Source organism: Sphaeramia orbicularis, unplaced genomic scaffold (assembly GCF_902148855.1).
Source record: "Sphaeramia orbicularis unplaced genomic scaffold, fSphaOr1.1, whole genome shotgun sequence".
Classification (NCBI taxonomy): Eukaryota; Metazoa; Chordata; class Actinopteri; order Kurtiformes; family Apogonidae; genus Sphaeramia; species Sphaeramia orbicularis.
Window position 1 is genome coordinate 1 of NW_021941592.1, and position 25,000 is coordinate 25,000.

The window sequence follows — 25,000 nt, forward strand, 5'->3', positions numbered from 1 at the left end:
TGGATCTGATGGAGCTGATAGTACAGATAGAGCTCTTTTTTTTCACTATAGAAATGTTTCTTCACTTTTATGTCATGTTTCCACTTTTTTTCTGTATTTTTTTTTAAGTGTTTTGCTCATTTTATTCCCAGTTTCCAAGTTTTTGCTCCTTTTATCTTATGAATAATTGCGGTAAAACTGTATTTTACACCCGTTATTTCCATGTATTGATCGTATTAGTGGATCAGCAGGTATGAAACAGTTCAGATCAGTAGATGGGTCTGGTTGGTGGTGGACATTTTTTGGCGTTTTAAGGGTTAAATTCACCTACAGGCTCCTGTATTCGTCTGTTTAAACAGATTAACGACATCACAATTATCCTCAGACTTTTTCCCTCCATCCCTCCATCCATCACTCAGGCTGAATTTGGGATGGGGTGGGGGGGTGTTTGTGCTGGTTATTGGCGAGGTGGCGCCCACCATCACTCTGTCAACTTCCTGTCTGTGGGATTTGGTCGTCACCAGGAAAAAAGACAAAAGACAAAGGAAAGCGTCTCTTAGGATTTTCAGTCATTTTGGAAAAACGGCTTCTCAGCCTTTTCTGTGCCCTTTGATGTGTGTGTGTGTGTGTGTGTCCAACCTTTCTTATGGGATTGTGTGTGTACACGAGTTTACTGTGTGTTTGAATGTTGTATTTGTTAGCTTTGTGTGTGTGTATGTGTGTGTGTGGTGTGTCGTTCGGCCCTCATGCGTCAGAGGACCTTTCTCTCTTTGCGGCCCCTGAGCAAACATATTAAGAACTACCTTATCACTGCTTATACAGTGAGACACACACACACATTCACAAAAAAACGATGTCCTCGTCTCCAAACACACAAAGCCGGACGCCAAACTCTCCAAATGTCACCGATCTATGGAGGAGGAAGGGGCGGAGCTTAGCGGCTTTTCACCGCCGTCATCGCTGCGACGTTCGGAGGCGAACTGGGGTTTTTTATAAAGACCAGAACCGACGGTCCGTCTCACACACAGGGAAAGGATCGCATCCGACACACACACTCGACAAGCCTTTGGTATAAGAGGCGCATCCGTGAAATATGAGCCGACGTGAAGGAAGAACGGACGCTTCGTTATTAAGATAAAAAAAACGACAACAGGATTTTATCTGAGTTTAGAAGAAGACGCGAAAGTAGACGACGACCAACATCTGGTTGAAAGTCTGGAGAACATTTTAGACTTTAAAGATAAATAGTTCAGTCCAGCTTTATCAAGTGTTCGTTAATGAACATAATAAATAATCTAGAAGACGATCACCTTAAATATCTTTGGTGATGTAGACAGCTGAGTTTCCCACGCTTCCAGGAGAAACCACATTGCTGTTCTAGACTTTTTTTTTTCCTTTTTTTGCTCTTAATTCATAACTTTTTACGATGATCGTAACGCGTAGCAGAGTGGCGCTTCTGTCAGCGATGAAGGCCGTCGTGGTGATGATGATGATGATGCACGGACAAAGAGTAGACGCAGCGCCGACAAACACAGGTAAGGATCAAGGTTCAAGTAGTTTTGGATTTTTTTTTTTATTCTAGTTAAGTTTTATTTAGTTTGGACTTTTTTTCTCTAATTCAGTTCATTTTAATTCGTTTTTAGAGCAGGTTGATAGTTTTCAAAAGTTTTTGTTTTTTCTAAATGCTTAGTTTTGGTTTAGTTTTAATATTAATTTTAGTTTTGTCGTATCTTTTCTCTTCTTCTCTGTTGTGTTCAAATTGCTTAATTCAAGATTTTTTTTTTGCTTAATTCAAGATTTTGTGTAATTAAAGATTTATTTTTTACTTAATTCAAGATTTTTTTTTGCTTAATTCAAGATTTTGTGTAATTAAAGATTTATTTTTACCTTAATTCAAGATTTTTTTTGCTTCATTCAAGGTTTTTTTTTCTTCATTCAAGATTTTTTGTTGCTTAATTCAAGATTATTATTTTTTTTGCTTAATGTCAAGATTTTTATTTTTGCTTATTAAATTAAGCAAAAATTAACTGTTTTTGGATCAACTCTGTGTCGAATATTCTGTTCTGGTCTGCCGCATGTCGAATAAAACCAGACCCAGAGTCCTGGTCCCAGTGTCACCTTCGCCTCAGATCCAGCACACAGGTCTCCAGCTCTGAACCCCATCCGGTACCTCCAACAGTGTTCCTGAGCCCCAGAGCGTCCGCTGCAGACGGGTTCACCAGAACCACAGACACCACCAGAACCACACGTCACCGCCGACGGCTTCAGGACCCAGAGGAGAGCCGGTCCAGATAAACGAGGGCCAGATCCTGAAGATGATCTCTGCCCTGGAGGATCTGCACAGGACTTAACAGCACACTGAGCACACGGATCACCATCAGACCCAGAGGTATCCACGTGTACCTGAACGCAACACACAGACACAGACCAGACGGACAGACAGATACAGACAGACACAATAAAAATGTTGAATAAAAGCAACAATAAGGAACAAATTGGACAAAAATTCACAAAAAATGGATAAAATGAATAAAAACTGATCAAATGGGCAAGAAAATGAATAAAAATAAACGCACATAAATAGCACAATGAACAAAAAGAAGAACAGATAGATAGATAGATAACAAACTTAATAAAAATTTTGAATATGAGCAACAAATGAACAAAATAATGAACTAATTGGACAAAAATGCACAAACATAAGCAGGAAAATAAATGAAAAAATGAACAAAAAAATTAGATAAAATGAATAAAAACTGACCAAAATGACAAGAAAAATGAATAAAAATAAATGTAAAGAAGTAGCACGATGAAACAAAAAGGAGAAAAATTATGAAGTCAGATAGATAGATAATTGACAAAATGATAAAAAATGAGTAAGATGTTTGACCAAATAAGGAAAAAAATGGACAAACATAATGAGTAAAGCCAACGAATAAGCAGCAAAATTAGTGACAAATGAACAAAATGAGACAAAATGAATAAAACTGAAATAAAATGGGTGTGAGGACTTAGACTTTCTTGAACCCAAACTGGGACACTGTAGCAGCAGTAACAGTACGTCACAATAAAACTAGAATAAAAAAAAAATAGAACACAAGAACAAACACACTAAACATAATAAAGTAGAAATATAAGAACAGAACCCTGGACAGTCCAGCTGTGCTGTACACAGGAAAAGGTGCATAATGACAGTGAAGTGCATTGTGGGAATTATTCATCTTTTCATGGTCATCAGATATGACCATATTTGGACGTTCAGAGGCTCTGCAGTTACCATGGAAACACTGTCATCTTCTACAACATTGATTCAACATTCTCAGAGCTCTGTAAATTCAACACTCAATGAAAAAATAAAATAAACTTAACTGGTCACCTCAAACAGTTGTACCCGGGTACCTGAACTGTGAACAGTTTGTTTTTCTTCATGGTAAAGTAGGATCCTTTTTGTCAGGAGTTATTTCCAGTTCAGTTCAGTCAAGTTAAAAGGTCCTTTTTTTCCCTTAGTCACTTTGGATTCTTTTTTCTTCCCTTTTAGTTCAGTCTTAGCTTTTAGATAATTAGGGGTCCGTTTATAGTTATTTGTCTTTTCTAAATCTTCTCTGGAATCCACGTGGAAAGCTGATGAATCCAAATCCCTGGACTGGCTCTGTCTGTGACTCCTGCAGACTGGAACACCTCAGACTGCAGAGCCCGCTCAAACATCAACCAGAAAAAAACCTGCATACACTGTAAAAAAAATCTGTAATTTAACGGAATTTTCACTGTTTATTTGACAAATTTTTCCTGTTTATTCAGATACAGGAAATATCAATGAAATGACAAAAACAGACTGTGATTTTACATGTCAAATGGAAAAGAACAGGAAAAAGCTAACTGTGAAGAACCAGAAAATGTAAATTTTGAAAAGAAGTTTTTTTTTTTCACAGAAAAATACAGTTAAAATACATTTGCAAATGTATCATAATTGCACAATATTTTTTCTATCTATGGATAAACTGTTTTATTTAAAGTTAATACTGTAAAAATAAATAAAATAAATAATACATAAATGAGATAAAATTCCTGACAGTTAACAGTAACAGAAGTATTAGTTCTGTCAGTTGAACCAGACTTGTTTGTTTCATTGACAAATATCTTGTGTAATTACAGGAGGTTTCACAACAAAATGTTGAATAAATGTATTTTTGTGAATGTATAACATGTATAAGCACTGATAAACTGTCCAAATACAGTTTTTATCAGTGGATTGGACAACTGAGTCTCACTGAAAATTATTTATATATATATATATATATATATATTTATAGGGAATTGGATTGTTTTATACATGTAAATATTCTTTATTAAACATTAAAAGTCAAAAAAAAAATGCCAAAGCTCATGTAAAGTTAGGGCAAAAAACTGTATTTGAATTATGGAAAATTACTGTGTTTTTATGAGATGGTTATTTTCCGTTATTTACAGTGTTTTTTCGGCACCCCTGCTGCCAGAATAATACTTTTTTTTTTTTGTTACAGTTTTTTTTTTTTTTTTTTTTTTTACCAGGTAGTGTACAATTTCACCTCAGTTAAAGTCCAGTGTTCTTCACACTATGCAGCATTAGCAGGACCCTTAAACACTCATTTCGAACTTGTATCCATATTGCTCGCACAAATACTCAAACCCATCGAACATTAACATGCCTTTAGCTAAATAAAATTGTTAATGTGTTCTTTTATTGGAAGCTCTAGGAACGAGTCTGGATTCAGATCGGTCTCAAAGTTGACAAAATTTATTCAGATCACAAATCAGGTGGACACTCAGCGCTGAGGACTCAAGCACAATGAGCCTCGAACATTAGATGAAGTGTCCATTTGTGGGCCCTAGGGGCGGGCTCACCCGTACAAATGGGTTGGTCTTTAACTTAGTGTTCTCTGAACAGATCAAACAGATGTGGGACCTTAACTCTAAATCAACTTATGCCAACAATCAGTTTACCCTTATCACCTCTGTTTGACGACCTGTGTGTGTGAGTGTGTGTGTTCAGACGTGGATCTAGATCAGTTCAGTCAAACTCCTGTTAGTTCAGTTCCACATTCAGCCCAGTTTGATCTGCAGTGGGCCGGACCAGTCAAATAAGAACAGTGAAAGTTCTATTCTGATCAGGTTTACATCTAGAAAGTTTCCTTAAAAATCTGAATAACAATGAACAAGTTGAATTGTCTGAAGAAAAACAAGTGGCAATTTTCACAATATTCTGCCTCCGTTTATCAGTTTATCATTTACACATGTGTTACAATCACACAAAATATTTAGTAACAGGCAGAATATTGGTACAATTGCATTTACTTTTCTTAACACCTTTCCATTTGTTCATATTTTTAAGGTTAGTCACGTTTTTTTAAAAGTATAGTTTGGTAATGTCAACATTTTCATGTAATTTTACATTTTACACCAAAAAACAAAGAGAAAATGTGGATTGTCATTATTTATAGGCTATTATGTTCATATTTGACTGGTTCTGACCCACTTGAACTCTAATTGGACTGTTTGTGTCTGTATGTGGAACGTGAATTAAAATGATTTTGACACCGCTGACTGTTAATCACTTCAGTGTAAGTTTTGCATTTCACACATTCATCCCATGGGCCGGATTGGACCCTTTGGCGGGCTGGATTTGGCCCCCGGGTCACATGTTTGACACCTGTGATCTAGAAGAAGAACAGAACCTTCTTTACTCTAGTGCAGACAGACGTTCCTATCATAACAAAATTAACCTACTGATAACAGACTTAGACAAGAAAAGCACTGGGAGAGCGCAGACCTCCGCCAGGAGAGATCTGCCCCCCCCTTCACTTTGTTCATTATTTTCCTCATTTTTCTTCTTTTGTTTTATATTTTCTTCATTTTTCTTTATTGTGTTTTTATATTCATTTTTCTTCTTTTGTTTTTATATTTTCTTCATTTTTCTTTATTGTGTTTTATATTCATTTTTCTTCTTTTTGTTTTTATATTTTCTTCATTTTTCTTTATTGTGTTTTTATATTCATTTTCTTCATTTTGTTCAATATTTATATTTTCTTCATTTTTGTGCATTTTTTTCATTTTTTCCTTCATTTGTGTTCATGGTGTGAGTCCACTCCTTATTCTGATTGGACCAACCACCCCCCCCCCCCCCCCCCCCCCCCCCCCCCCATCACCACCAAAATTTAATCATTTCTTTCTTGTGCCAATATCAACATTTCCTGAAAATTTCCTGAAAATCTGTCCATAACTTTTGGAGTTATCTTGCAAACAAACAAACACACTCACACACAAAGCAAAGTGATCACAATACCTCCTGGCGGAGGTAACTCCAACACAGTGCGACATAAATCCTGGTCACAAAGAACTCACTGTTACCATTATTGAAGTAAAACAGATTAAACAAAAGAATCCTATGTTAAAACAATAACTACTTAATACTAAAACAAGTCATCCTAAAACTTCAATATCTAAAGTGAAATATATTTCAAAATGATTCACAAAGCTATTGTTTCTGGTAACAAAAACAGTTCACATCAACTCCTCAAAATTCACATACCATGAATTCAACAGTGCTGAGGTTTTTTTTTTGTTTTAAAACACCTCATGTTTCTCCGATTGGTTTTCTTCAATAAAATATCATCTCCATTCATGAATCTAGCAAGAGCTAGCATCATTATTTTTCAGCTACCAATGAAAGAAACGCACACTGACCGGAGAACTGTCATGAAACACATTGAATAGTGCTCCTGCTTAAAACTCTGGGAACAAAAAAATATTTCAGAACAAACTTTGCTTCTTCTGAGTTAACATTCACGTTGAACTTATGTAAGTACAAGCAACAAAAACCAAACAGACTGTACATGCGTTTTCCCGTGTGCTCCTCCTTACTTTTACTTTGGTTTTCTTTTCTCCCACGTCCCCATACTTCACTGTCATTTGTAAAGAAGATGCACCACCTTGTGGATTTTCAGTGTAACTGCATCCATAATCTGAGGTTACATTTATGGGGGTTACATCTGTATTTGTGGAATTATCAGTTAACCGTTTCTTTTTTGTGTTTTCAGCAAATGGCAGAAATTCAGGAAAGAAGAACAAAGTGGTAAGAGCTGATCGATCCTTTGACTTTTGGTCAGTGCCGTTATCCTCAACTCAAACACAAATGGACAAAAGTATGTGGACACAGTGAATCTAGGTGTTTGTTTTCTAACAGGGGTCTGGGATCCAAAACAATAAGGACTAATGTCAGAATAAAGTTTAATATTATGGGATAGATATCCTATTGATTATTAATATTGATGGTTTTATCTCAAATCTACATGAACAGGACAGCTGGAGATATGATCTGTCCCAATACTTTTGTCCATATAGTTTAGAAACATCAACAGTTCCTTAAATTTTAACCCTTAATGGCCCAAACGTCCTCCTTTAACCTAAACCATCTACTGATCTAAACTGTTTAATTTGCTTAATTCAAGATTTTTTTTTGCTTAATTCAACTTTTTTTTTTGCTTAATACAAGATTTTTTGCTTAATTAAAGACTTTTTTGTTTAAATTAAGATTTTTTTTGCTTAATTTAAGGTTTTTTTTGCTTAATTCAAGATTTTTTTTTTTTTTTTTTGCTTAATTCGACTTTTTTTTGTTTAGTTTAAGATTCATTTTGCTTAATTCCAGACTTTTTATGTTTAATTCAAGATTTTTTTGCTTAATTCAAGATTTTTTTTTTGCTTAATTCAACATTTTTTTTGTTTAGTTTAAGATTCATTTTGCTTAATTCCAGACTTTTTATGTTTAATTCAAGATTTTTTGTTTAATTCAAGATTTTTTATTAATTAATTAATTAATTAATTAATTTTGACTAGAAATGAGAAAAATACACTTGATAAGATTTAGATTTTTGCAGTGTAGAACATTTAAAGTCAGAGTCAGGGATAAAAACAAACAAACAATCAAACTAAGTCAGTGTTGATATAAATTCAGTCCAAACCATCTGTGAGTCATTTTAGAAACGAAGATAATAATTGAACCCAAATGAACCAATGCACTGATATCCATCCCATAATATAAAACTCTATTCTATACATTAGTCCTTATTGTTATAAAACAAACACCTGGATTCAACGTGTCCACATACTTTTGTCCATTTGTGTTTGACTTTCATGTGTAAAATGTCAAATCCGATACTTAAATAGTTTCCAGTTTTTGAGTTGTATGCGAGTTGGTGCTCCAGAGGCATTTTGTGGGCGTGTCCAGTTAACTCCGCCTCTTCCCCCTTCCGTCGGTCGCTGTGGTTGAAGCCCCCCCCCTCTGCTGACGGGGGGGTGAAGCCCACCACCCACACCCCTGCAGAGGTCAACAGCACCGCCCCCAGAGCCAGCGCAGACGTCCTCATCCCCAGTCTGACTGGACGGAACTTCAGGAAGTCCCTCCCCCCGCAGCCCAAGAAGACCAATAAAAGAGGTAGAAGACTCCGCCCCTTCAGTTTCCACCAATGAAGTGACAGAGTTTGAATCACATGTTCGTCTGTTTTTACCTCAACAGTGTGTTTCTGGAAATACTGCTCCCAGAACTGAGGAGGGACACTCCTTTATTCAATCTGTCCATCTGTCCATCCATCATCCATCCATCCATCCATCCATCATCCATCCATCCTCCACTTTCATCCCAGTATGATCTCAGTAAAATAATACCATAATAACCTATAAATTCAAACCCAAATGTGTCTCTGTGTTTTTGTGTGAAAGTTAAATTTACTTTATGAAAATGTGAATAACCTGAACAGTCATGTACACCCTGAAATATCTTTAAAAAATAAATAAACAAATAAATAAAAATAGGTGCCATTTCACCAATATTATGTTGCATCTTATTATGAACACTCTTTATAAATGACAGTGGATCAACAAATGCACAAAAACATTTGAAACAAACAGAGTCTTGTTGAAATTGCACTTATTTTTCTTTAAAAATGTCAGATATTGTTCAGGTTAGTCACATGTTATTGTGACTGGGTTTGTAAATGTAAATATTCTTATTTTAATGTTCTTTTGCTTTTTGCTTCACTGTAAACCAAGGACAACATTTGGAAACGTCATTATTCACAGGTTATTATGTTTTTATTTTACTTGGTATTACATTCAGTTGTACAGCACCCCTGCACTGCAGACATCTAAACCTAACCAAGAGTATTTTTCACATGTCTAGTCAGAATATCACTAGTAGATTTTTTTTTTTTTTTTGCTTAAATTAAGCAAAAAAAAAGAACAATCTTGAATTTAGCAAAAAAAATCTTGAATTAAGCAAAAAAAAATCTTGAATTAAAAAAAAAATATATTGAATTAAAAAAAAACAAACCTTAAATCTTGAATCAAGCAAAATCTTGAATTTAGCCAAAAAAAAAAATCATTAAGCAAAAAAAAAAAATCTTGGGTTAAGGGAAAAAAAAAGTTTAAGTAAAAAAATCTTGAATTAAGCAAAAAAAAAAAAAAGCTGCCAAGTGAAAATGCTGTTGTTCAGATTAGTGTAACTCAGCTTTTCCAGATCTGTTGTCTGTAAATCAGTTCTTCTGTCTCAGTGTTCAGTTCCTCTGGAGGTGATTCTGTCGGATTTTAAATGTGATCTGATATTTGGACTAAAAATGACACAAATACACTGGGGCAGAGTTAGATTTTTATCCAGTGTGAACGTGTCATTTTTGCACTTCTGAAATTCTTCCCATGGGCCGTATTGGTCTGGTTTTGGACCGTTTGGTGGTCTGGTTTTGGACCGTTTGGTGGTCTGGTTTTGGACCGTTTGGCGGTCTGGTTTTGGACCACAGGCCTTATATTTGACACCCACACCCCGCCTTCATCTTCATCTTCATCTTCGTCATCTTCATCCATCCTTTCCTCCGCTCCTCTCTTCCTCTCCTCTACCGTCTGCGTCCTAGGAGACGGTTGCCGTGGCAGCGTGACGCCGTCGGACTATACCCCCCCACGTCGGCGCCAGCGTGGACTCGGACCTTTTCATTCGCTCATTAATTAACCAGACTGACCAATCAGAGAAGACGATGTGTGCTCGTGTCCGGGCGCATGAACAAACAGACCTGTCCTCCTTAACACTGGTCCATTAGTTTTATTTCAGACAGACTCAGACCTGTCCTTAACTCTTGTGTTCACACTCAGACCTGTCCTTAACTCTGCTGTTCACACTCAGACCTGTCCTTAACTCTTGTGTTCACACTCAGACCTGTCCTTAACTCTTGTGTTCACACTCAGACCTGTCCTTAACTCTTGTGTTCACACTCAGACCTGTCCTTAACTCTTGTGTTCACACTCAGACCTGTCCTTAACTCTGCTGTTCACACTCAGACCTGTCCTTAACTCTGCTGTTCACACTCAGACCTGTCCTTAACTCTGCTGTTCACACTCAGACCTGTCCTTAACTCTGCTGTTCACACTCAGACCTGTCCTTAACTCTTGTGTTCACACTCAGACCTGTCCTTAACTCTGCTGTTCACACTCAGACCTGTCCTTAACTCTGCTGTTCACACTCAGACCTGTCCTTAACTCTTGTGTTCACACTCAGACCTGTCCTTAACTCTTGTGTTCACACTCAGACCTGTCCTTAACTCTGCTGTTCACACTCAGACCTGTCCTTAACTCTGCTGTTCACACTCAGACCTGTCCTTAACTCTTGTGTTCACACTCAGACCTGTCCTTAACTCTGCTGTTCACACTCAGACCTGTCCTTAACTCTGCTGTTCACACTCAGACCTGTCCTTAACTCTCCTGTTCACACTCAGACCTGTCCTTAACTCTTGTGTTCACACTCAGACCTGTCCTTAACTCTGCTGTTCACACTCAGACCTGTCCTTAACTCTGCTGTTCACACTCAGACCTGTCCTTAACTCTTGTGTTCACACTCAGACCTGTCCTTAACTCTGCTGTTCACACTCAGACCTGTCCTTAACTCTTGTGTTCACACTCAGACCTGTCCTTAACTCTGCTGTTCACACTCAGACCTGTCCTTAACTCTGCTGTTCACACTCAGACCTGTCCTTAACTCTGCTGTTCACACTCAGACCTGTCCTTAACTCTGCTGTTTACACTCAGACCTGTCCTTAACTCTGCTGTTCACACTCAGACCTGTCCTTAACTCTTGTGTTCACACTCAGACCTGTCCTTAACTCTGCTGTTCACACTCAGACCTGTCCTTAACTCTGCTGTTCACACTCAGACCTGTCCTTAACTCTGCTGTTCAGAGTCAGACCTGTCCTTAACTCTGCTGTTCACACTCAGACCTGTCCTTAACTCTGCTGTTTACACTCAGACCTGTCCTTAACTCTGCTGTTCACACTCAGACCTGTCCTTAACTCTGCTGTTCACACTCAGACCTGTCCTTAACTCTGCTGTTCACACTCAGACCTGTCCTTAACTCTGCTGTTCACACTCAGACCTGTCCTTAACTCTTGTGTTCACACTCAGACCTGTCCTTAACTCTGCTGTTCACACTCAGACCTGTCCTTAACTCTGCTGTTCACACTCAGACCTGTCCTTAACTCTGCTGTTCACACTCAGACCTGTCCTTAACTCTTGTGTTCACACTCAGACCTGTCCTTAACTCTGCTGTTCACACTCAGACCTGTCCTTAACTCTCCTGTTCACACTCAGACCTGTCCTTAACTCTGCTGTTCACACTCAGACCTGTCCTTAACTCTTGTGTTCACACTCAGACCTGTCCTTAACTCTGCTGTTCACACTCAGACCTGTCCTTAACTCTGCTGTTCACACTCAGACCTGTCCTTAACTCTTGTGTTCACACTCAGACCTGTCCTTAACTCTTGTGTTCACACTCAGACCTGTCCTTAACTCTTGTGTTCACACTCAGACCTGTCCTTAACTCTGCTGTTTACACTCAGACCTGTCCTTAACTCTGCTGTTCACACTCAGACCTGTCCTTAACTCTGCTGTTCACACTCAGACCTGTCCTTAACTCTGCTGTTCACACTCAGACCTGTCCTTAACTCTTGTGTTCAGAGTCAGACCTGTCCTTAACTCTGCTGTTCACACTCAGACCTGTCCTTAACTCTCCTGTTCACACTCAGACCTGTCCTTAACTCTTGTGTTCAGAGTCAGACCTGTCCTTAACTCTGCTGTTCAGAGTCAGACCTGTCCTTAACTCTGCTGTTCACACTCAGACCTGTCCTTAACTCTCCTGTTCACACTCAGACCTGTCCTTAACTCTGCTGTTCACACTCAGACCTGTCCTTAACTCTGCTGTTCACACTCAGACCTGTCCTTAACTCTGCTGTTCACACTCAGACCTGTCCTTAACTCTTGTGTTCACACTCAGACCTGTCCTTAACTCTGCTGTTCACACTCAGACCTGTCCTTAACTCTGCTGTTCAGAGTCAGACCTGTCCTTAACTCTGCTGTTCAGAGTCAGACCTGTCCTTAACTCTGCTGTTCACACTCAGACCTGTCCTTAACTCTTGTGTTCACACTCAGACCTGTCCTTAACTCTGCTGTTCACACTCAGACCTGTCCTTAACTCTTGTGTTCACACTCAGACCTGTCCTTAACTCTGCTGTTCACACTCAGACCTGTCCTTAACTCTTGTGTTCACACTCAGACCTGTCCTTAACTCTTGTGTTCACACTCAGACCTGTCCTTAACTCTGCTGTTCACACTCAGACCTGTCCTTAACTCTTGTGTTCAGAGTCAGACCTGTCCTTACCATGTTTTCAGACAGACACAGGTGTTTGTACGTGTGTGACAACCTTCAAATAAAGTTTGACTTCTAGCATGAAAAACAAACCAACCTGACAATAAAAGGAATGTTATTTTTCTACATGTACACGCTCCTCAGTGCTTCATTATTCACACTGACGCCACCAGAGGAAGTGCATCAAGCAAAATCACACTTAGTTTCACTGAAATTCTTATTATTTTGGCAGAAAAGTCGGATTTTTCCTCTTTTCACGTCCTAAAAGTGAAGTCTGTGAAGTGGAAAACACAACTGTGTGTTTGACTGGTTTATCTTATGAACGTTGTAAATGATGGGACGTCGTGTTCCATTTTACTGACAGACTGTTTGGTACGACGACGCATTAAAATTACACATTTTTTACAGTGTACCTTTAATTCTCTTGTATACACATCAATAAAATATGAAATACAAACAAACAAAAAAAAAAGATCTTTGAAGGTAAATATTCCACTTTAAAGTCAGTTTGGTCTCAGTTCTTTTTTTGCAGTGGAGCTGCAGTGGTCAGCGGGCGGACTTTAAATGATGAACTTCCAGAACTGCATCGCTTCTCCAAACTGCAGATCTATGGTGTTGAGTTCAGGGACCGTTCGGTAATTATCCTGTTTGAGCTTTTTGACTTTGCCTCGGTCCGAGCCCGGTCCGGGGTAACGGGACATTCCTCCTCCGGCGTTTCCGTGGTAACTGAGTCGTGTGTTTACTCTGCGAGTGTGTAAACGTTCTGAGGGTTTCCACAGAGGTCACTGTCGCCGTCGCCGTGGTGACGGGTGGGTATGTCTGCACATGCTCAGAGTGAGTTATGGCCATGCATGTGTTCAGGACGGTGGGACATTCACGTGTCACATATGACTTTAAAGCAAGGGGGGGGGGGGGTTTCAAACATTCGGCCCGCCGACCAAAACTGGACCGAAACAGGATCCAATGAGGCCTGAGGATGAAAGAGACACACTTTGTTTTCTTTTTTTTAATTTTAATTTTTTAATTTTATTTTATTGAAAAAGTAAAACTTTTTTTTAATTCATTTTATTTTTCATTTTTTAATTTTAATTTTAATTTTTTTTAATTTTATGTTATTGAAAGAGTAAAACTGACACTGAGGTTTTTAACACTCTAAGGCAGGGGTGTCAAACTCCTGTTCTTTCAGGTTCCACATTCAGCCTGATTTGATCTGCAGTGGACCAACCAGTCAAATAAGAACAGAAGAACCTATAAATAATTTTATATGCAAAAAATAACATTAAATTATGAAATCATTTACATTTTATAAACTCTCCCGAACAAAAACGATGTGAATAACATGAAAAAACTGAAATTTCCGAAGAAAAATAAGAGGAAATAGTAAGAAAAATCTGATCAATATTCTGCCCCAACTTATTATTTCTACATGTGCGTTACAGATCAGATCTACCAAGACACAAAACAGACAGAATATTGTTCAAATTACACTTATTTTTCTTTGGACATTTCATGTTGTTCATATTTGTTCAGGTTATCGATGTTTTATTGTTAAAGAATTTCAGATTTTAATGTTCTTTGCAATAAATCAAAGAGAAAAAAATTGGTGTTGACATTATTTATTGGCATGATGTCAGATTATTTTTTTCACATTAAACTAAGAAGAACATTCGGAATCATTATTTATCGGTTATTATCTGTTATTTTCGACTCCGACACCCTTGACTGTTAATATCTTCTGCACTTTGTAAATTCGTCCGGTGGGCCGGACTGGACCCTTTGGTGGGCTGGATTTGGCCCCTGGGCCGGCCCCTGTTTGACACCTGTGGTCTAGGCTGTCCAAAGCATTTTAGTTCAGTTCCACATTCAGCCTAATATGAGCTAAAGTGGGTCGGACCAGTCAAACAATACTAATAAGAGGATCAGAACTTGTTGTGAATAATTTTAACTCCAAAGTTTTCTCTGTATTTTTGAGTGACAAAAGTAAAATTCCATAATGACAATGTTTACATCTACGAACTGTCCTTGAACATACCATGAACAAATATGGACAACTTGAAAATTATTAAGAAAAATCAGTGCAGTTTTAACAATATGACACTTTATTTATTTACACGTGCATTAGAACATACAGATCACAGTGAATCTACAAATTCACAGAATATTTAGTAACAGGCAGAATATTGTTAAAATTCCACAAACTTCTGTGAATACATTTCAGGTTGTTCATATTTGTTCAGGTTATTCACATTTTTTTGGAAAAAGCCAGTCTGTAAATGCAAATATTTTTGTGTCATTTTACTTTAAAAATAATATAGTAAAATATAAAATAATAATAACATAATAAAACCCATCTAGGAGTGAAAGACGGCGGATTTCAAAAATATAACACAAAAAGAAACATTTCTGCCAAACTTTATGCCAAAAGCTGCAACAACAGTCAAAATAATCAACAAAAAAAGATAAGAAAAATGTACCAAAGGAGGACCTAAGGGTGAAATAATGTGAACGACCACAAAAAGAAGAGAATAGAGCATGTGATTGAACTGTTCTTACACTAAAACAAAGAGAAAAAATTACAATTTTCATTATTTATGAGTTATTCAGATAGTATTATACTGGTCTGAGATTCAACTGAAATAAAGGGCTCTATCTATCTATCTATCTATCTATCTATCTATCTATCTATCTATCTATCTATCTATCTATCTATCTATCTATCTATCTATCTATCTATCTATCTATCTATCTATCTATCTATCTATCTATCTATCTATCTATCTATCTATCTATCTATCTATCTATCTATCATGCCAAAAGCTGCAATAGTACTCAAAATAATCAACAAAAATAACAATAATAATAATAATAATAATAATAATAATAATAATAATAATAATAATAATGTGAACAACCACAAAAAAAACCCCAAAAAACAGAATTGAGCATTAAGATGGTGTTGAAATCAGTTTAATAAAGCGTTCCTTCAGACAGGAAATAAGGCCAGAACACAAACTGGAACAGACGTAGAAAACATAGAAAAGCCTGGTGTCTGACAACCATTAAACATGTGATTTCAGACAAAAGAAGAGTCTGAGTTTAAGGGAAAACCACCAACAGCAGTCCAACAGTGTTTGGAATTTAGACCACAGAACCAATCAGCTGGATTTATGGAGGATGGAAGGGCAGGAGGCACTGGGTTAACAGCACTGATCTGAAAACACAACCACACTTAGATTAGATAAAAAAAATACAGTCACATGATCACTGAGACGGCGGAGTTCGTGAGTTTTAACGGATCCGACACTTGAACACAACATCCAAACAAAAACACCGAAAATAAAACAGCTACGATTCAAACGTCAGAGGAAACGCATGACGACCTTTAACCCACAAAGACCCAAACATCTGCGAATCTGAACTGGTCAAGAATACGATCGATCATTAGTGTCAAACACATCAGAGGCTCCGTAGTTACCATGGAAACACCCACATCCTCTCCAACACTGGTTCACCAGTGAAACCGATGTGGTTTAGAAATGACGGCAGATGAAGACGTTTATTTTAGGTTCAGTTAATGATAGTTTTGTACAGAAGCATATTGCATTCACATAAAAAAATAAAATTTGGCTCTGTTTTTTCCGAGTTGACGAGATAATTATCTCATAAAAACAGCTGAATTTTAACTTTTTCAGAAAACAGTATCTCATTAATTTGGAAAAACAGCTGATTTTTTTTTTTTTTTACTTATTTTTTCTCGTAATTACAAGAAAATTATATCGTTAATTCGGAAAAATAGAGCCATTTTTTTCCACTTATTTTTTCTTGTAATTACAAGATAATTATCTCGTTAATTTTGGAAAAAAAAAAGCTGAATTTTATTTTTTGCGTGAATGCCATACGCTTCCATATTTTTTTCTAAATTTTTCTAATATTTTTGTTTTTCTTCCGATATAATTCACTTTAAATTTACTCTGAGTTTTCATGAACATCTACATGATCTGTAAATTAAATACAGGAAGAAAACAGATTTACACCAAAAAATGCAAAATATAAAGGACAATATTATTATTATTATTATTTTGTTAAATATATCAGTTAAAGGTAGAAACAGTAAAACTCATGTGGGAAGTGTCCCAGCAGTAGACCTGGGTCTTTATGGGTTCAGTTTATTGGATTATTTCTGTAAATACATTCAGATTTGGTGTTTTCTTTAGTTTCTCTAAACAACTACAATCATTTCACATAGATTCTATATTTAGATTTTTTTAAAAAATTGTGTTATATTTGTAGGTCATTTGTTTGTGGTCTCTATAAACTGGTCCTGCCATCGTCTGGAACGACAATAAAAATAAGACGAGTCGATAAATGTTCCAATGTTTGTGGTTTGAATGATTAGTGTTAACGAGACGACAGACGAGAGTGCAGCCCAACCTGTGAGAGCACACACACACACACACACACACAGATACACACACACACACACACACACACACACACACACACATTAAACTATATATCGTTAAGCTCATATCAGAACTGTTTAACTCAGACACTATGTGGACAAAAGTATGTGGACACGTTCAATCCAGGTGTTTGTTTTCTCACAGTGGTCTGAGATCCAAAACAATAAGGACTCATGTCAGAATAGAGTTTAATATTATGGGATAGATATCAGTGCAGTGGTTCGTTTGGGTTCAGTTATTATCTTTGTTTTCAAAATGACACAGATGGTTTGGACTGAATTTATATCAACATTGATTTTGTTTAGTTTGTTTTTTATCCATGACTGATTTTAAATGTTCTGCACTGCAAAGATCCAAATCTGACCAAGTGTATTTTTCTCATTTCTTGTCAAAATATCTCATCTCAATTTTTTTTGCTTGAATTAAGCAAAAAAAATCTTGAATTAAGGAAAAAGAAAAAAATTAAGCAAAAAAAAAATCTTGAATTAAGCAAAAAAAATTGTGAATTAAGAAAAAAATATATTGAATTAAGAAAAAATCATGAGTTCAGCAAAAAAAAAAAAAAACATGAATTAATCAATAAACAAAATCTTGAATTAAGCAAAAAAAAAATCTGCCAGTGGAAGAAGTGAAAATGAACTTGGTCAGATTTCTTGAAATCAGATTTTCAAAATCTATATTCTGACATTAGTCATTATTGTTTTGTATCCCAGACCCGTGTTTAGTATTACTATTATTTATTTATTTGTTGTTGTTTGTTTGCTTATCAATCATTTATGTACCAGTACATATGTTTTGTTGGTTTATTTTTGTTTTGATTTCACATTCTACATGTTCAAAATAAAGATTAAAAAAAAGCAAACACCTGGATTCATCGTGTCCCATTACTTTTGTCCACATGCTATTTATGCTATGAGGCTAACGATATGATGCTAATAGATGTTTTAGTTCTAATTATTCATCCTGTCATTTTAAGCCCCTCCCCCTATTTGATGCGCTTTGCAACATCCAGGTATGCAAACTCAATCTCCCTGTCAGCGGGGCAGGTGTTGGTGAACTCCTCCCTCTTGTAGGCGGAGTTTAGATACCGCCACAGCCCCGTCATCTCCGCTGGGATCTCGAAGCCGCGGTACTTCTTTGCTACGACCTGGAAAAAACAAAACAAAAAAACAGGAGCGTAAACAATGTGGTTTCACATGTTAAAATGACCACAAGAACACGTCTGTAGACCTGTTGGCTGTCTGTAGACCTGTTAGCCGTCTGTAGACCTGTTTACTGTCTGTAGACCTGTTGGCTGTCTGTAGACCTGTTAGCCGTCTGTAGACCTGTTTACTGTCTGTAGACCTGTTAGCTGTCTGTAGACCTGTTAGCCGTCTGTAGACCTGTTAGCCGTCTGTAGACCTGTTAGCTGTCTGTAGAGCTGTTAGCCGTCTGTAGACCTGTTTACCGTCTGTAGACCTGTTAGCCGTCTGTAGACCTGTTAGCCGTCTGTAGACCTGTTAGCCGTCTGTAGACCTGTTAGCTGTCTGTAGAGCTGTTAGCCGTCTGTAGACCTGTTTACCGTCTGTAGACCTGTTAGCTGTCTGTAGACCTGTTAGCCGTCTGTAGACCTGTTAGCCGTCTGTAGACCTGTTAGCTGTCTGTAGACCTGTTAGCTGTCTGTAGACCTGTTTACCATCTGTAGACCTGTTAGCCGTCTGTAGACCTGTTAGCTGTCTGTAGACCTGTTTACCGTCTGTAGACCTGTTTACCGTCTGTAGACCTGTTAGCTGTCTGTAGACCTGTTAGTCGTCTGTAGACCTGTTAGCTGTCTGTAGACCTGTTAGCCGTCTGTAGACCTGTTAGCTGTCTGTAGACCTGTTTACTGTCTGTAGACCTGTTAGCTGTCTGTAGACCTGTTTACTGTCTGTAGACCTGTTTACCGTCTGTAGACTGTTAGCTGTCTGTAGACCTGTTAGCCGTCTGTAGACCTGTTTACTGTCTGTAGACTGTTAGCTGACTGTAGACCTGTTAGCCATCTGTAGACCTGTTTACCGTCTGTAGACCTGTTTACCGTCTGTAGACTGTTAGCTGTAAGTAGACCTGTTAGCTGTCTGTAGACCTGTTTACCGTCTGTAGACTGTTAGCTGCCTGTAGACCTGTTAGCCATCTGTAGACCTGTTTACCGTCTGTAGACCTGTTTACCGTCTGTAGACCTGTTAGCCATCTGTAGACCTGTTAGCTGTCTGTAGACCTGTTAGCTGTCTGTAGACCTGTTTACCGTCTGTAGACCTGTTAGCTGTCTGTAGACCTGTTAGCCGTCTGTAAACCTGTTAGCCGTCTGTAGACCGGTTACCGTCTGTAGACCTGTTAGCTGTCTGTAGACCTGTTAGCCGTCTGTAGACCTGTTAGCTGTCTGTAGACCTGTTTACCGTCTGTAGACCTGTTAGCCGTCTGTAGACCTGTTAGCCGTCTGTAGACCTGTTAGCCGTCTGTAGACCTGTTAGCCGTCTGTAGACCTGTTTACCATCTGTAGACCTGTTAGCGTCTGTAGACCTGTTTACCGTCTGTAGACCTGTTAGCCGTCTGTAGACCTGTTAGCCATCTGTAGACCTGTTAGCCGTCTGTAGACCTGTTAGCTGTCTGTAGACCTGTTTACCGTCTGTAGACCTGTTAGCCGTCTGTAGACCTGTTTACCGTCTGTAGACCTGTTAGCCGTCTGTAGACCTGTTCACCGTCTGTAGACCTGTTAGCCGTCTGTAGACCTGTTAGCTGTCTGTAGACCTGTTTACCGTCTGTAGACCTGTTAGCCGTCTGTAGACCTGTTCACCGTCTGTAGACCTGTTTACTGTCTGTAGACCTGTTAGCTGTCTGTAGACCTGTTTACTGTCTGTAGACCTGTTTACCGTCTGTAGACTGTTAGCTGTCTGTAGACCTGTTAGCCGTCTGTAGACCTGTTTACTGTCTGTAGACTGTTAGCTGTCTGTAGACCTGTTAGCCATCTGTAGACCTGTTTACCGTCTGTAGACCTGTTTACCGTCTGTAGACTGTTAGCTGTCTGTAGACCTGTTAGCTGTCTGTAGACCTGTTTACCGTCTGTAGACTGTTAGCTGTCTGTAGACCTGTTAGCCATCTGTAGACCTGTTTACCGTCTGTAGACCTGTTTACTGTCTGTAGACCTGTTAGCCATCTGTAGACCTGTTAGCCATCTGTAGACCTGTTAGCTGTCTGTAGACCTGTTTACCGTCTGTAGACCTGTTAGCTGTCTGTAGACCTGTTAGCCGTCTGTAAACCTGTTAGCCGTCTGTAGACCGGTTACCGTCTGTAGACCTGTTAGCCGTCTGTAGACCTGTTAGCCGTCTGTAGACCTGTTTACCGTCTGTAGACCTGTTTACCGTCTGTAGACCTGTTTACCGTCTGTAGACCTGTTTACCGTCTGTAGACCTGTTTACCAGAGCTGTCAGTGTGTGTGCAGAAGCTAACAGATGATGGAGCAGTGTTGCTGCTTCAGATAAATCGTTTGTTGACGTCAGTATGAGCCAGACCTGCAACTGTTTAATCAGCTGATAGACCAGTAGACCAGCAAATACACCAGTAAACTAGATAAGACTGGGGGGGGGTATTTCACATGTGTGTAAGTGCATTTCATATGTGTGTGTGTGTGTGTTTTCACATGTGTATGTGTGTGTGTTTTCATGTGTGTGTGTGTGTGTTTTCACATGTGTATGTGTGTGTGTTTTCATGTGTGTGTGTGTGTTTTCATGTGTGTGTGTGTGTTTTCATGTGTGTGTGTGTGTTTTCACGTGTGTGTGTGTGTGTTTTCATGTGTGTGTGTGTGTGTTTTCATGTGTGTGTGTGTGTGTTTTCACATGTGTATGTGTGTGTGTTTTCATGTGTGTGTGTGTGTTTTCACGTGTGTGTGTGTTTTCACGTGTGTGTGTGTTTTCACGTGTGTGTGTGTGCGTTTTCACATGTGTGTGTGTTTTCACGTGTGTGTGTGTTTTCACGTGTGTGTGTATGTGTGTGTTTTCACATGTGTGTGTGAATGCTAATTCTGAATTATGTCCCATATGTTCACATGTGTCCCCCACTCTGTGAATCTGAACTCATATATTAGTACCTTTAGGATGTGCAGTTTGGGCAGCAGGTTCATATGTGTCCATATTTGATCATATGTGTCCATATTTGATCATATGTGTCCATATTTGATCATGTGTGTCCATATTTGATCATATTAGTACCTTCAGGATGTGCAGTTTGGGCAGCAGGTTACAGTCGGCCAGGCTCAGCTCAGATCCGTCCAGGAAACTCCTGGTGGACTCGGGCAGGTCTCCGGTGGCGTCCCCGTCGATCTCGTCGGGCAGAGGGGTTCTGAGGAAGTCATCCAGACGACGCAGAGACTTGACCAGAGCTTTTTCTAAGGCTGGACGGTGAGGACCACAGAGAGGAACAGAAGTGTCTTATAGGAGCTCCAGTTCAGAGCAGAGAACCTGCATGAAATCTGAGAGAGTCTGGAGATACCACACCAACCACAGCACTAGGACCACCACACCATGTGTCACCATACGTCATGATTCTGTTAAAAAGGCAATTTTGGTTTGTTTCTGTTTTTTAATGATTATTTCCTTGAATTGAATTCCAGCAGAAATCTGCACAAATACTAAACACATTTGGATTTGATCCAACAGCATCTGATGTTCTATCAGCAGATGTTCAAACTGTGTCAGTGCAGGGTCCAGACTAAACCCTGGTGGTCCAGACTAAACCCTGGTGGTCCAGACTGGACCCTGGTGGTTCAGACTAAACCCTGGTGGTCCAGACTAAACCCTGGTGGTCCAGACTGGACCCTGGTGGTTCAGACTAAACCCTGGTGGTTCAGACTAAACCCTGGTGGTCCAGACTAAACCCTGGTGGTCCAGACTAAACCCTGGTGGTCCAGACTGGACCCTGGTGGTTCAGACTAAACCCTGGTGGTCCAGACTGGACCCTGGTGGTCCAGACTGGACCCTGGTGGTTCAGACTAAACCCTGGTGGTCCAGACTGGACCCTGGTGGTCCAGACTGGACCCTGGTGGTTCAGACTAAACCCTGGTGGTCCAGACTGGACCCTGGTGGTCCAGACTGGACCCTGGTGGTTCAGACTAAACCCTGGTGGTCCAGACTGGACCCTGGTGGTTCAGACTAAACCCTGGTGGTCCAGACTAAACCCTGGTGGTCCAGACTAAACCCTGGTGGTCCAGACTGGACCCTGGTGGTTCAGACTAAACCCTGGTGGTCCAGACTGGACCCTGGTGGTCCAGACTGGACCCTGGTGGTTCAGACTAAACCCTGGTGGTCCAGACTGGACCCTGGTGGTCCAGACTAAACCCTGGTGGTCCAGACTGGACCCTGGTGGTCCAGACTGGACCCTGGTGGTTCAGACTAAACCCTGGTGGTCCAGACTGGACCCTGGTGGTTCAGACTAAACCCTGGTGGTCCAGACTAAACCCTGGTGGTCCAGACTAAACCCTGGTGGTCCAGACCGGCCCCTGGTGGTTCAGACTAAACCCTGGTGGTCCAGACTGGACCCTGGTGGTCCAGACTGGCCCCTGGTGGTCCAGACCGGCCCCTGGTGGTTCAGACTAAACCCTGGTGGTCCAGACTGGACCCTGGTGGTCCAGACCGGCCCCTGGTGGTCCAGACCGGCCCCTGGTGCTCAGGTCCGGTCCTCTTACCCTGGTTGGTGTCCTTGCGGTGGTTCTTGACGTATGCAGAGAACTTGGCGAACACGTCGATGCCGGCGCTGTTGGCCTCAGGGTGTCTGGGGGCCAGTCTGGGGTAACTCATGGTCAAACACACAGCACATGTTCTGGGTTATTTTCTAAAACCTGCTCCTGAACACCGCTCGTCTGTACTGGGTTTACATCACATGTGTGTGTTGTGTGTGTTTGTACCGAGGCGGAGTCAGCTTCTCCTCCAGGAATTCTTCGATCTTGTTGACGTCGACCTTGACCTCCCCGTTAAAGGTGACGAACGGAGGGTTGACCCCTGGAGCCAAGGCCTGCAGGTCCGCTGGTTTACTGCCAACGCACAAAAACAGCATTTAGACCAACGGTCTGAACGTGTTTCCATTTGAATAATATTGTGTTATCATTTATACATGTGCGTTACCGATCTGCAAATGCACCACACATTTAAAAACAGAACAGTGTTCAAATTCCACTTAATGTTCTTCAGACATTTCATATTCATTCACATTTGTTCATTATTTTAATGTTACAGGATAGTTTGTAAATGGGCGGAGTCAAGGGAAGGTTCACATCTGGTCAAAACATTAAATGACAATCATCTACACCAAACTTATACTTTTGGATAATTACTTCTATTTTCAGGAAAATGTATTTTGAAATAAGAAAAAAAAAAGTGCGTAGTTTTGTGAGTGTGAATGTTTGTAAAGAGACCCAAATAAATAAATAAATGAATGAACCCAGTTTCACAGAAGCACCCATGTGACATATTATTTATGTCATATTCTAAACACAGTTTAAAATGAATGAATGCATATATCTATGAAAAATACATTTGAATATAATGTCAATATTGTTTGTATGTTGTAAATATTGTAAATAAATGTATATGATACTGATAATTGGAATAAAACCTGTTTAATATTTACTTCTGTGACGCTGACACTTGTCTAAACTCTTTCTATTTAGGTTTGATCACATATTTTTTCCTCTATACCCAGTTATTGGGCTGTAAAATAGAGGGTTGAAGGTTTAGGCTGAACACATTTGAGGAGGAAAACTTCACTTTGGAGAACTGTGGCATTCTGGAAAAAAAATAGACATTAATTTTTTGTCCATCTGTGACAGATGGACAATTTCTTTTTGCTTCATTCAAGATTTTTTGCTTAGTTGAACATTTTTTGGTTAATTCAATATTTTTTTGCTTAATTCAAGATTTTTTTTTTTTGCATGATTTTTTTTTTTTTTTCAAAATTCAAGGTTGTTTTTTTTTTGCTTAATTCAAGATTTTTTTAGTTTAATTGAAGATTTTCTTTCCTTATTTCAAGATTTTTGTTAACTCAACATTTTTTGCTTGTTTTAAGAGTTTTTGCTTAATTCAACATTTTTTTTCTAATTCAAGATTGTTTTTGTGTAATTCAACATTTTTTATTTTTTATTTTTTGCTTAATTTAAGATTTGTGAGCGTGGGCCTTTCCTGTGTGTGTGTGTGTGTGTGTGTGTGTGTGTGTGTGTGTGTGTCACCGTTTCAGGTCGACAGTTGTGACGTTGAAGATCACCCCCTTCAGCCACAGGATCATGAACAGTCTCTGAGAGAACGGACAGTTTCCGATGCTCTCGCCGTCGCTTCCAGCCTGTCGCCATGGAAACCGTACCGACGACAAACACAGAAAGGACACTGTGAGGTACGAAAACGTGTCGGCAAATTCAGTTTGTAATGCGAAAGGAAGAGATAGAGAGAGAGATGAACGACAGAAGGATCCAAAACATCTGCAACAAACAGACTGAACAGTGCAAAAACCAGAGAAGCACTGGTAGAGCGCAGGCCTCCACCCACACACATCTGCCCCCCACCCCCATCACCACCAAATTTAACCATTTCTTCCTTGTGCCAGTATCAACATTTCCTGAAAATCTCATGAAAATCCGTCCACAACTTTTTGAGTTATCTTGCTAACAAACGAACAAACAAACAAAGTGGTGACAGAACCTCCTGGTGGAGGTCCAAACCTGAATGTGCCCCAGTGTGTTTGTGTCATTTCTGTTCCAAATATCTGATCCCACTGAAACTGCGACAGAATCCCCTCCAGACGAACTGGACACTGAGACAGAAGAACTGATTCACAGACAACAGATCTGAAA

General features: G+C 39.3%; 1 protein-coding gene across 3 annotated transcripts in view; it reads right to left on the reverse strand.

Annotated features, from left to right (window-relative positions):
* Positions 1 to 18,023: 18,023 nt before the first annotated feature.
* The window catches only part of LOC115416339 (chloride intracellular channel protein 4), a 16,042-nt gene continuing 9,065 nt past the window's right edge, over positions 18,024 to 25,000 (reverse strand). For 2 of the 3 annotated variants that reach the window (XM_030130088.1, XM_030130086.1), the window contains exons 2-6: positions 24,383 to 24,492; positions 23,066 to 23,191; positions 22,847 to 22,953; positions 21,375 to 21,556; positions 18,024 to 18,301 (exon numbers count right to left, since the gene is read on the reverse strand). In XM_030130088.1, the coding sequence (XP_029985948.1) occupies positions 18,140 to 18,301; positions 21,375 to 21,556; positions 22,847 to 22,953; positions 23,066 to 23,191; positions 24,383 to 24,438 (633 nt within the window). In that variant the 5' untranslated portion in view covers positions 24,439 to 24,492 and the 3' untranslated portion in view covers positions 18,024 to 18,139. The remainder of the gene's footprint in view (positions 18,302 to 21,374; positions 21,557 to 22,846; positions 22,954 to 23,065; positions 23,192 to 24,382; positions 24,493 to 25,000) is intronic. The other variant, XM_030130087.1, reaches the window with a different exon arrangement.